Source organism: Piliocolobus tephrosceles, chromosome X, assembly GCF_002776525.5.
Source record: "Piliocolobus tephrosceles isolate RC106 chromosome X, ASM277652v3, whole genome shotgun sequence".
NCBI classification, from domain to species: Eukaryota; Metazoa; Chordata; class Mammalia; order Primates; family Cercopithecidae; genus Piliocolobus; species Piliocolobus tephrosceles.
This window is the reverse complement of record NC_045455.1, coordinates 83,380,466-83,393,135: the sequence shown is the minus strand read 5'-3', so window position 1 is coordinate 83,393,135 and position 12,670 is coordinate 83,380,466. Positions and strand designations below refer to the sequence as shown.

General features: G+C 34.4%; 1 protein-coding gene across 5 annotated transcripts in view; it reads left to right on the top strand.

Annotated features, from left to right (window-relative positions):
• PDS5B (PDS5 cohesin associated factor B) overlaps nt 1-12,670 on the top strand; it is a 176,223-nt gene that overhangs the window by 156,278 nt on the left and 7,275 nt on the right. The window contains exons 27-33 of one of the 5 annotated variants that reach the window (XM_023208803.1): nt 409-541; nt 867-986; nt 1,953-2,015; nt 2,604-2,749; nt 6,531-6,630; nt 11,988-12,427; nt 12,520-12,627. In XM_023208803.1, coding sequence (XP_023064571.1) covers nt 409-541; nt 867-986; nt 1,953-2,015; nt 2,604-2,749; nt 6,531-6,630; nt 11,988-12,427; nt 12,520-12,627 — 1,110 coding nt within the window. Of the gene's footprint in view, nt 1-408; nt 542-866; nt 987-1,952; nt 2,016-2,603; nt 2,750-6,530; nt 6,637-11,987; nt 12,428-12,516; nt 12,628-12,670 lie in introns of all 5 variants that reach the window. The other 4 variants (XM_023208802.1, XM_023208801.1, XM_023208800.1 and 1 more) reach the window with 4 other exon arrangements.

The following is a 12,670-nucleotide window of genomic DNA, read 5'->3' as shown; positions in this document are numbered from 1 at the left end:
TCTCTTGAAGAGTTCCCATCAGGACTGTAGTCAGTCTTGAGTATCTGAGGCCTCACTTGATCCATGGCCCCACTATTCCTTTGACAGTCTTTAACTCCCTGTCATAGCTGAGGGTTAAGATGACTTCATCCTTTCTGCCATTTGTGTTTCCTCTTTAACCTGCCTTCTTGGAAATCTGGTGAGATTATAAGAAGGGATCTTATAAGCTCATGTCTGCATTGTTGACCTGTTTATATGTTTGTGTGACATACTCTTTTTCCCTGCTGGTTTGTAACTGTTTCTTTCTTTTTTCTTCCTGGAGTTATATAATCTAGGTTCGTTATATTTATATTTAGAATTATTGTATCTATATTTAACAAAGGATTATTTTTTCCTTTTTTTTTTCCTTTTTTTTTTTTTTTTTTTTAGATGTCTTTGGTTTGTTCTGGAAATATTAATGGCTAAAAATGAAAATAACAGTCATGCATTTATCAGAAAGATGGTAGAAAATATTAAACAAACAAAAGATGCCCAAGGACCAGATGATGCAAAAATGAATGAAGTATGTAATTCTTTGTAAATAATTATGGTTCCATATTGATTTAAAAATTTAGGTGTAAGGTATGAAACTTTCGTAGTATTTATAGACAGCATCAAATAATTTTTTCTATTAGTAATTAGAATTACTGACATATAATTAGCAGTAATTTTATTACAAGTAAATGAGCAAAACCAGTAGTGTAAGCTAAAATGCTTACACAGACTATTGCTTTCATTAGTTTACTATTCAGACTGGATTCATGTTCTGATATTATTGCTAGTTTGCTAGTTTACAGAGTCTAGATTGCCAGCTTAAGTATCTGTTTTTTAAAAATATACTATTGCAGAAACTGTACACTGTGTGTGATGTTGCCATGAATATCATCATGTCAAAGAGTACTACATACAGTTTGGAATCTCCTAAAGACCCAGTACTACCAGCTCGTTTCTTCACTCAACCTGACAAGGTAGTTGCTTTACAATTTGTTTGTGTAAGTTGAAATAAAATGTATTCTCAGCCGTGGGTTGTAGGAAGATAGGAAGCATCATGGAAAGATTGCTATGAGTCTTAAGAATGTGATTTAAGATCAGAACCAGAATATGAGTCAAACTGGAGGACACACATAAGTTTCAGATATTAGGATGATCTGGTGTTTATGTTCGGTTTTAAGACAGTCTTAGAGCACAGGCAGAAATGTGATCAAAGCATGTGAATTTGTGAATTAATGGCCATTGTTCAAAATGAGAAGGAGAGTGCTGATAGAGATACAGTCTGAAGTTAAAGCCCTTTATTGGGATTTGTAATTGGTATGAGGAAACAAGCAGAAAACGGACACTGGAACATGCCTAAGACCCTGGGAATACTACAGGAGTGTTACCAAACCACTCTCCAAAAAACCTGAGTGTGGTATGAGATGTAAAAAGTATTTCCCACAATCCCTCTTACTCCCTCATAATTTATTTAATTCCTCATAATTTAGCTGAACATATTGAGTAACAGAGTATGGAAATGACCACTATCCTCTTTTTGCTTTTAAAGCAAAGTGCCAGTTAAGACCTTACCAGGGTATAGAGATTTGGAACAGCCCTATAGGAGTGCTTAGTAGCTAAAAGGGCTGTCATGTTGAGGTGAGCAGAGTAATAGGAGTATGTATATGTGGTCTTTCTCCTGAAGGGTGTTATTAAAGAAGCATGTGTTTTCTGATGCACTCTGAGAGCTCTAACATGTTAGAGCTCAAATATGTTTTGTTAATATTAGAGTTGGCATGAGGTTGGTTTAAGCTTATTATAGTAGTTAAAATCAGTGACTGAAATTTTGTGTTTCATATGATAATTTAGTTTAAATAAACTGCTGTTTGCTTTGTTGGCTTTTGAACCACCTCGTAGATAGTGTTTTAATATTCACTGACAACTTCTTTTTCTCTTGGTTGTAGAATTTCAGTAACACCAAAAATTATCTGCCTCCTGAAATGAAATCATTTTTCACTCCTGGAAAAGTATGTTTTGAGAATCATTTTAATTTTTATGTGGCAGCTTATTTTAGTGTGATTATTGGCAAAATTGTGTTATATTGTATTGCTTCAAAAATTTGTATTTTCAAGCTAGAAAAATATCAGTATTATCTGTCTTCCATTTACTAGTAAGAAATAATTATATTTACTAAATATATGCAAGCTGAAATACACAGACTTACTTTTTAGCTTGTAATTAAGTCCCAGGAGACCTGATTCTTAGACATCTTAGATTAATGTCAAGATAAAAAAATCTTAAAAAAAGCATATTCTTATGTCTTTCCATGGCAAGGGTCTAATTATCTATTTTCATTGTTGATTATTCATTTCATTTGTTCTCACTTTTTATGTAAGCCATTTTCTCCAAATAACTAAGAAATTCAACTGTTATGCTGTCTTTATAGTTTTTAATTTGTTTAAGTAATATTTAGTTTATACTCATTTTGCTTAAGGATAGATACATTTTTCATGATTTGTAAGTACATACCTTGACAGAGATGTTATTTATGGTTCTTTACATGTAACTTTCTTTTGGCTTTAATCAAATAAAAAGATGTGCATTTCTCATTTCAGCCTAAAACAACCAATGTTCTAGGAGCTGTTAACAAGCCGCTTTCATCAGCAGGCAAACAGTCTCAGACCAAATCATCACGAATGGAAACTGTAAGCAATGCAAGCAGCAGCTCAAATCCAAGCTCTCCTGGAAGAATAAAGGGGAGGTAAGTGCAGAAGAAAAGCCACAATTTACATTTAAGGATTCCAGCAAGACTATGAGATTTGAAATAATATAATCCAAAATGTTTCATGTCAGTAAATGGAAAGTAATGTATTACTTACTTTTTCCATTTAACATTGGTAGTCACAAGTTCATACTTACAAGCTTTCTCATTTTGGATGGGTGCTCCATCTTAGCCTTTCATTGTTTAGTTTGTTGGGGGTAATCTGTGTTAGTATACATAAACTAGTTTTCAACCTCAGTGTGTAGCAGTTCTAAAACTGTTACATTATGGTGTATCATACAATGGGATACATAGTCATTAAACATGATGAGGTCTGAGTTAGTATGGAAGAGTTTCCCCAATACATTATTGAGTGAAAAAGGCAAAAGTATATAAAACAGCATTATGGAATCTTTAAGTATTGAAAGCAGATTTATGTTCACATTTGTTTTTATATGCATAGAAAGTTTTTTTGAAGAATATACAAAATCTTAACAGTGTTTATGTTAACCTAGTACAGAAGGGAGGTTATTTTATACTTTTTGGTATCATTTGAATATCTTTGTTTAGTACCATGTACATGTATGAACTTTTTTGTTTGTTTTAAAAGTGTGTTTTTGCTTTTTGGGTTTTTAAAATTCAACTTTTATTTTAGATACATTGGGTACATGTGCAGTTTTGTTACATGGGTATATTGCATCCAGGTAGTGAGTATAGTACCCAATAGGTAGTTTTTCAGCCCACATCCTCATTTCTCCTGCTCCCCCAGTAGTCTGCATCATCTGTTGTTCCATGTGTATGCCCATGTATGCTCGATGTTCCCTCCCATTTATAAGCGAGAACATGTAGTATTTGTTTGCTGTTCCTGTGTTAATTTGCTCAGGACTATGGCCTCCTTGCTGTGAAGTACATGATTTCATCGTTTTTTATGTTTGTGTAGTATTCCATGGTATATATGAACTTCATTTTCTTTATCCAGTTCATTATTGATGGGCATCTAGGTTGATTCCATATCTTTGATATTGTGAATAGTGCTGCATTAAACAGATGAGTGCATGTTCCTTTTTGGTATAGCGATGTATTTGCGTTTGGGTATACAATCAGTAATGGGATGGCTAGATCAAATGGTTGTTCTGTTTTAGGTTCTTTGAGAAAGCTCCAAACTGTTTTCCACAGTGGCTGAACTAATTCACATTCCCAGCAACAACCTATAAGTGTTCTATTTTCTCTTCTGCCTCACCAGCATCTGTTGTTTTTTGACTTTTTAGTAATAGTCACTCTGACTGATGTGAGATGGTATCTCATTGTAGTTTTGATTTGCATTTCTCTCATAATTAGTGATGATGAGCATTTTGTTATGGTTAGCCATTTGTCTTCTTTTGAGAAGTGTCTGTTCGTGTCCTTTGCTCATTAAAAAATGTTTTTAAAATGATTCTTGTTTTGAGAAAAATAAAAAGGAAAATTAATTCATCCTTTCACTGGTTTTAGCATAAGTGCTTAGGGCACCATTCGTTAGCACAGAGCATTGTTTAGGGCTAAACTGCCAGTATTTATTGATTTTTGCCAAGTTATTATTAAAAGACTATACTGTCTTTTTCATTGTTGATAACCAATCAGTAAAGAAGGTAGGTGACATTCTAAAAATCTTACCACCACATTTCTTACAGTGAATAAAGTGTTGAATGATATGTAGTATGATAGAAATGAAAGAAATTGCATTTATAGCTTTTGTTTGTTCTAGATTCCTGTATTAATGCATGTTAGTGGCTAATACCTAAGTGACCGTTTAGTTATATCAGTTGGACATTTTCTACCAAGTGTCCTCATATTTAACATGACCAGAAACATTTCCATCAACTCATTTTCTAAATTACTGGTTTTTCTCCTTGAATTCCTGGTTATAATCAAAGATGATCTAATTCACTTAGTCATCTAGGCCAAAAGCCTCAAAACTGTGTTTGACTCTTCCCACCTCTATATTTGTTCAGTTGCTAAGTTTTGCTACCTTTTTTCTAAGCAATGTTTTGTACTTCTCTTTTTACTGTCATCATTTAGTTCATTTTCTTTCTTTAATTATTGTTGTATTTGACTAGTTTACTTCCTTATTCCTCTCAACTGTGTATGTTGTATCACTGCTAGATAATCCTTTAAAAATACTACTGTTGTGATGTTATTTCATTGCTCAGAGATCTTAAATTGACTTCCCTTGTTTACTTTCAAGACAAGTATAATTCCACCCTCTCCTTATCATCCATTTGTTACTTAACACAAAAGTGTCGTGATTTATATTTTTTCAATATAGTTTTCTTTAAACTTTCTTTCAACTTGTGACCAATCTGTTTTGTTATTTTTTTTCTTCCAAATTCCATCTGTTTAGTGGGACTGTTTCCAGGGCAATGAAGTAGGTATATTTAAGAAACCTGTTTGGTTGGAGAGTAGGAATGAGGGAAAAATTATGAGAGGAAGTTAAGAGGTAGCCTGATTATATTTGGACTTTGTGAACCATGGTAAGGAATCTGGATTTGATTTTAAGTGCAACTGAAAGGTTTGCCAGGGAGTCTAGCAATCTAATTTGTAGTTTTTTTTTTTTTTTAAATTGCCTTGATGATTTGTGCAGAATGTACTATAGAGGAGCTAGAATTGAGGTAGAAAAACCAGTCAGGAGTCAGCGAATCATAATCTGTGGCAGGGATGAAGAGGGAAGAAGATGGTAAATAGTCAAATTTCAGATTTTTTTTTTTTTAAAGAGTAGTCAAGTGCAGTAGTGAGAAGGGAGGAGTGAGTTAAAACAAGGAGTTTGATGTGTAACTAACTATGAACAATCAGTTGAGAATAACTCACTATACCACTCTTAAGATTTATTTAGGTGTTAGATGCAGATGATCTTTCTGATGGATTAGATGTGAACAGCTAGGGAAAGGGAGGATTTAAGGGTGTATCCTGGGCTTTTTACCCGAATAACTAGAGAGATGGTGGTACCGTTGACTGAGATACAGAAGCCTTGAGGAAGAACAGGCTCTGTTTGTATGTGTGTGTTTTGGGGAAGTGGGAATAAGAAGAGTGTTCAAATAACTGTTTAGGTTACATTAAAGATCAGGTGCCTATTAGAGTTTCAAGTGAAGTGTTGAGTAGACAATTGGATATGTGAGTTTGGAACTCAGTGCAGCTGGACCAGAGATTGAGATTTAGGGTTCAACAACGTATAAATAGTTTTAAAAACTAGATAAAGATGAGACCACCCAGGACAGAAGCCTGGACCTTTATATGAATGCCTACTCTATGTCTGGCGCTGATTTAAGTGCTTTGCATACATTGGTAAGTAAAATTGATTGACAAAAGATTCATGCTTATATTCTAACAGAGGAAGGTAGTAAGTAATAAATGTAATAATTATGGTGTGTTAGAGGGTGTTAAATGCTACAGAGAGAAGAAAAAATAGAGTAGGGTAAGGAACCGGGGCAGGTTGCAGTGTGTAGACCAAGCTAACCTGCCAACAAGAAAAGTTTTAATTGATTCTATGATCTGACCCCAAAATAGAATTTAGGTTTTAAAAAGACAGAAAAAAACTAGATTTAAATTTTTGATTTTTTAAATTTCACTATATTGAATTAAATGAGCTTCATTGCTTGTTGAGTTGGTATCAAATATGGTAGAATGAAACTGGTTCATTTTTGAAAAGAATGAAATTTTTTCCCATAAATCTGTAAAGCTATACTAGGAACAGAAAAAGCTTTTAAGGTTATTTGATTGTAATAACAATTACAAATGTCTATATTAAAAGGCTTGATAGTTCTGAAATGGATCACAGTGAAAATGAAGATTACACAATGTCTTCACCTTTGCCGGGGAAAAAAAGTGACAAACGAGACGACTCTGATCTTGTAAGGGTGAGATATTTGCATTGATTTTATAATAATACTAATAATAATTTTACTTAGTAAATAGTAATGTTTACACTGAAACCAGTTAACATGACTAGCAAATTTACATTTTCATTTTATTTTAGTGGTTTTAATCACAAACCTGAGTTTATAATTATCCTCTATGTAATTTAAGTATATAGAATCTGTGCTCCTTATGAATATGATGAGTAATCTCAATTGTTCAGGTTTTTGGTATTAGACTTGCCAGTTGCATACTCAACTGCTTGGTTTTTGTATTGTTTTGTTTTCCACATTTGCTTGGGGTTTTGTTGTTGTTGTTTGTGTTAACATAGGATATTTAGACTTAGCCTTAGAGAAGGGGAATGGAATGAGGATCCTTAAAGGTTCTTTCATTTAATTTATTTCTTGAGCCTTTTACTAATTAAGCTGCTATTAAAGGTAGAAAATGCTGTAGTTCCCAAGTTCTTGTTCAGTTTTTAAATCTTAATAGAAATAATAAAATGATAACTTGTATGATAGTTGTGTTATTTTAAGACAAATTTGCTGAAGTTTTAGTATAGACACAAAATACAGTTATGTCTTCTAACACAACTCTGGACTTAACTGAGTTCATTTTGACTTTACAGTTCAGCTTCAGATCATTTTCTTAATAACTGATTAGGCTATCGGAATCCATTTTCTTAACTGTATGTAAATTATGGATACTTAGCTGGTAAACTTTATCAGAGTAAGTGACTTAGCCCAAATGAATTGTTGCTGCTGTTTCATTGTTACGACTTTTGATTATGGTTATCATAATAATAAAAGTTAAAATGTTTGAATCTACTTGATTAATAGAGGTGAGAGGTTATCCAAAAAATAATTACTTTTGCTTTCTCTAAAATATTACTGTCCATCTTGTCTTCCACTGGTCCAACATTACACATGCCAAGAAGTTTATTTTCATGTTTCTCCAGTAACTTATTTTGGCAGAGTGTTTCTTTCTATTTAGAAAGAATTATTCTTTTTTTTTTTGAGATGCAGTCTCACTTTGTCGCCCAGGCTGGAGTGCAGTGGCGCGATCTGGGCTCACTGCAACCTCCGCCTCCCAGGTTCAGGTGATTCTCTCTCCTCGGCCTCTTGGTAGCTGGGACCACAGTTGTGTGCCAGCATGCATGGCCAGTTTTTGTATTTTTAAAGGTGGGCTTTCACCATGTTGGCCAGGCTGGTCGCAAACGCCTGATGTCAGGTGATCGACCCGCCTTGGCCTCCCGAAGTGCTGGGATTACAGGCTTGAGCCACACCGCCCGGCCGAGAAAGAATTATCTAAAATTTTACTGAATTCTTACTATATTTACTGTAAGTTATGATGTTTATTGGCGCTTTAAAAATTTCACATGAGCAAAATTAAGAATTGATCACTTAGTTTGAAAAGAGTCTTGTTATCTGGATTTATAGAAGAAAATTCTTGAATTGGACAAGGTATTATGTCTTCTTAGTTCTCACTTAGTGCAGAAATTCCTTTATTAGTGATGAGCGCTGGTCACCATGTTGAAAATGCTTTAAGCAGAGAGCTCATGATGTATTTCATTTGTTGGAAAAGTCAGCTAGGCCACTCATACCCACACCCATAGTGTACTACACTTATACCCTTAGTGTTCCCATTCCCCAAAAGTTGGGAAACATGGTTTTTATTAATTCTTAATATTCTGTTACCCTATAAATTTTACATATACTTTTACCTTTTGGGATAGTACAGAGCAAAGTGTACTCTATTTTTCATAGAACAGTTTTGAATTTTTCAGCTCTTGAGATCTATTAGTGTGATTGCAATGGAGGCCTTTTGCTATTTGTTGTGGCATGGAGAATGTGTAACGTTAGGTCCAGTTTTAGAGGTGCTAGGAGAATCTTATTAATAAGCTAGTTTTGACTGAAGTGCCCCCAGATGAGCATTATGAGACACAAATTGAATTTAAAGACGAGTGGATTATAATCAAAGAGCATGGTCTCATTTGCTTGTTACCACGTTCACATTGAAATTTCACAGCAAAGGAATTATTTTCCATAAACGTTTGTATTTAAATATTTAGCTTTATAAATAACATATTTTCCCTATCTTTTGCTTCTAACCTCAGTTTTATACTCCTTCTATTCTTAAAACAGTGCAATGCAAAATGAAAAAGAAATGAGAAGTAGTGGTGCTTTAGGAAACTAGATTGGTATTCTCAAGAAAGTAGACATTGGGTTTTCTTTTTACCACCAACCTTTTCCAAAGCATAAAGGAAATCATCTTCCTTTTTAGATCTTTGGACATCAAAAAGAATTGTAACAATTAAAATAAGAAGTGACATTTTAAATTTAGTTCTGATTTAACATTTCTTTTACCTTCTCATCTTTGAGTAACAGTTAATTTTTAATTTGTGCACAAAACTCTAAGTAAATAAAACAAGCTAAATCCAGTCATGTATAGATCTTCCTGTCTCCTTAGAATATAAGGATAGCTTAATGTTACCAAATCTTTTAATATAATAATATATTAAATTAACCAAAGGGAAAACCAAAAACAAATAATTTCAGATCATGCCAAGAGGACATAAATAAAGCTTAAAATCCGTTCTTGACAAATATGAACTTTTAGTAAACTAGTACCGGAAGGATACATCTTTAATGTACTGAAAGTTTTGTCTATTTTAAATCAGTACTCAATGCCATTCTTCCTAAAGGCAAAATACTCGAAGCATTTTTTTTAAAAATCAGGAACAAAACAAGCAACCTGCTGTCACCACTGTTTTTTAGAATTGCTCTAGAATGTTTGATGAATTGTTAGTTTTGTAATCTTAGAAAAATAAAACAAGCAATTGAAAATCTATCCCTACCTATGTATATATTTTTGTTTGTAACTAACATTACTGTGATAATTTTGCTTTGTATCAGATGTACATTTGGGGGGAAAGGGATTATTTTCTTTATCACAAGAACCACTGCAACAACAAACTTTGATTGATTGATTGACAGATTCATAGATTTAAATATAACCTTAAAAAGAAATAGGGAGTACCTACATGTAGAAAATCTCAAAACTGAGATAGGGAGGACCTACATGTAGAAAATCTCAAAACTGAGATAGGGAGGACCTATATGTAGAAAATCTCAAAACTGGAAGACTTGAAGAGAGAGAAGACAGACCATGTTCCTGTATAGGAAATAGGAATAAAAAAAGATGACAGTTTTTTCCAAGTGAATACATAATTGTAAAATTCCAGCATGATTTTGGTTCAAGTCTATGTGGAGGAATAGATAGATATAAAAGGAGGAGAAATAAAGGTAGGTTCAGCCCTACCAGACACATAATTATACTTAGTAAAATATTGTGCTTCTGTTATGATAGCCCATAAATATTCTTGTTCAAAACATATGAAATAAAGGAAGCACTACAAATCATTGATTCTGAAATGGTTGAATGTGTCTTTGGGAGTGGAGAATTCAGTTTAGAATCTCACTTCACATTCTATTCTAAAACAATATACAATAGTGTCTTAGTCAGCCTAGGCTGCCATTATAAAATACCACAGACTGGGTAGCTTAAACAACAGAAATGTATTTTCTTACAGTTCTGGAGGCTGGAAGTACAAGATCAAGGTGCCAGCAGATTTGGTTCCTGATTAGTGCTGTCTTCCTGGGCTACAGATGCCACCTTCTCCTGTGTCCTCACATGAGAGGTGTGGGGCAGGGGGAAGAAGAAAGTCACCCAAGCTCACTGGTATTTCTTCTTCTAAGAACACTAATCTCATCTTGCGGGTCCCACCTCATGACCTCATCTCAACCAAATACCTCCCAAAGGCCCTGTCTCCAAATAGGGTCACATTGGGATTAGAGCTTCAACATACAATTTTTTTTTTTTTTTTTTGTGATGGGGGTCACAATTCAGTCCAAAGCAAGTAAGAAATAACACTTAAAGGCCAGGTGCAGTGACGCCTGTAATCCCGGCACTTTTGGGAGGCTGAGGCAGGTGGATCACTTCAGGTTAGGAGTTTGAGACCAGCCTGGCCAGCACAGCGAAACCCCAACTCTGCTAAAAATACAAAAATTAACCGCTTGTGGTGGCACATGCCTCTAGTCCCAGCTACTCAGGAGGCTGAGGCAGGAGAATCGCTTGATCCTGGGAGGCAGAGGTTGCAGTGAGCTGAAATTGCCCCACTGCACTCCAGCCTGGGTGACAGAGTGAGTCTGCATCTCAAAAAAAAAAAGAAAAGAAAAGCCAGGCATGGAGGCAGACACCTGTAGTCCCAGCTACTCGGGAGGAGGCTGAGACAGAAGAATGGTGTGAACCTGGGAGGCGGAGCTTGCAGTGAGCAGAGATCAGGCCATCACACTCAAACCTGGGCAACAGAGTGAGACTTCGTCTCAAAAATAAAATAATAATAATAATAAAGAAATAGCACTTAAAAATAAGCATAGAGGTGTACACAAAAGCATAGAAGAATATAGAGAAAACCCACTAATACCCCAGTAATCAAAGTTGGCAAAGGACATAATACAAAGGATGTAATTATGCAGTTCACACGCAGGAAACTCAATTTAAAGTTAGTAGTTTTTGTTGTTTTCTTTTCAGTGATGTTTGAAAATATAAATTGCTGCAGATTTTTGGAAATTAACTTTGTATTATAAATGTTCATACATACAAATTATTGTGTCTTTGGAGAATTTCTTCAGCATTCACGCTGGTTCACATATAGATTCTCTGAATATAGACTAGGATTTTATTTTAAATGGGAAAGCCATTGGTTTTTTGTTGTTTCTGTTGTTAGTTAGTTATACCTAGAAAGAAGCAGTATCTGTAATTCAGAAGTGTTTCCAAAATTTATAATAAATGATGAATATGTTTACCTTTTATATCTTGCAACCTCCATTTGTAAAATAATACTTCTTTTATGATGTTGTAAGCATGTCATATAGTTAATATTTTATGTCTTATGCACTGTGTGGTAAAATTAGAATTACTTAAATTGATTATCAAAACAGATACTTCAGTATAGTTGTCATTTAGGACCAAGTACTGAATTTATAATGCTCTTTTAATGAGATAGCTCTTCACTAAAATTTATAATGTAATAAGATACTGATCTTGAGAGGTTTCCTTTTAAGACACTCCAGCTTAAAAGTAAGAGTGAAAATGTACCCTTTTACCTCAGGTAAGTTTTTCAAATTAAAAACTATAATAAAAGCAAATAAATACAGTTCTGGTGTATTTAAGAGGTGTATATTTTAGGTACATGTTTAGGACAACAGTAGATAACAGATTTTTTTGTTTCTTTCCTCAAGATATGTGTGCTCACAATTTTATAACCATAAATTGTGATTTTTTTTTCCTCTAGTCTGAATTGGAGAAGCCTAGAGGCAGGAAAAAAACACCCGTCACAGAACAGGAGGAGAAATTAGGTATGGATGACTTGACTAAGTTGGTACAGGAGCAGAAACCTAAAGGCAGTCAGCGAGGTCGGAAAAGAGGCCATACGGCTTCAGAATCTGATGAACAGCAGTGGCCTGAGGAAAAGAGGCTCAAAGAAGATATATTAGAAAATGAAGATGAACAGAATAGTCCACCAAAAAAGGGTAAGAGAGGCCGACCACCAAAACCTCTTGGTGGAAGTACACCAAAAGAAGAGCCAACATTGAAAACTTCTAAAAAAGGAAGCAAAAAAAAATCTGGACCTCCAGCACCAGAGGAGGAGGAAGAAGAAGAAAGACAAAGTGGAAATACAGAACAGAAGTCCAAAAGCAAACAGCACCGAGTGTCAAGGAGAGCACAGCAGAGGTAAGCATGTGTAACTCTAAACTGCATCTATTTCGTTACTATATTATAAATCATAATTTGATGCTATCCACATTTGGGTCTTCCCAAAGCAGAGCAGAATCTCCTGAATCTAGTGCAATTGAATCCACACAATCCACACCACAGAAAGGACGAGGAAGACCATCAAAAACGCCATCACCATCACAACCCAAAAAAAATGTGTAAGTTGTAAATAATTAAATTTCAAACCAATTTCAAATTATT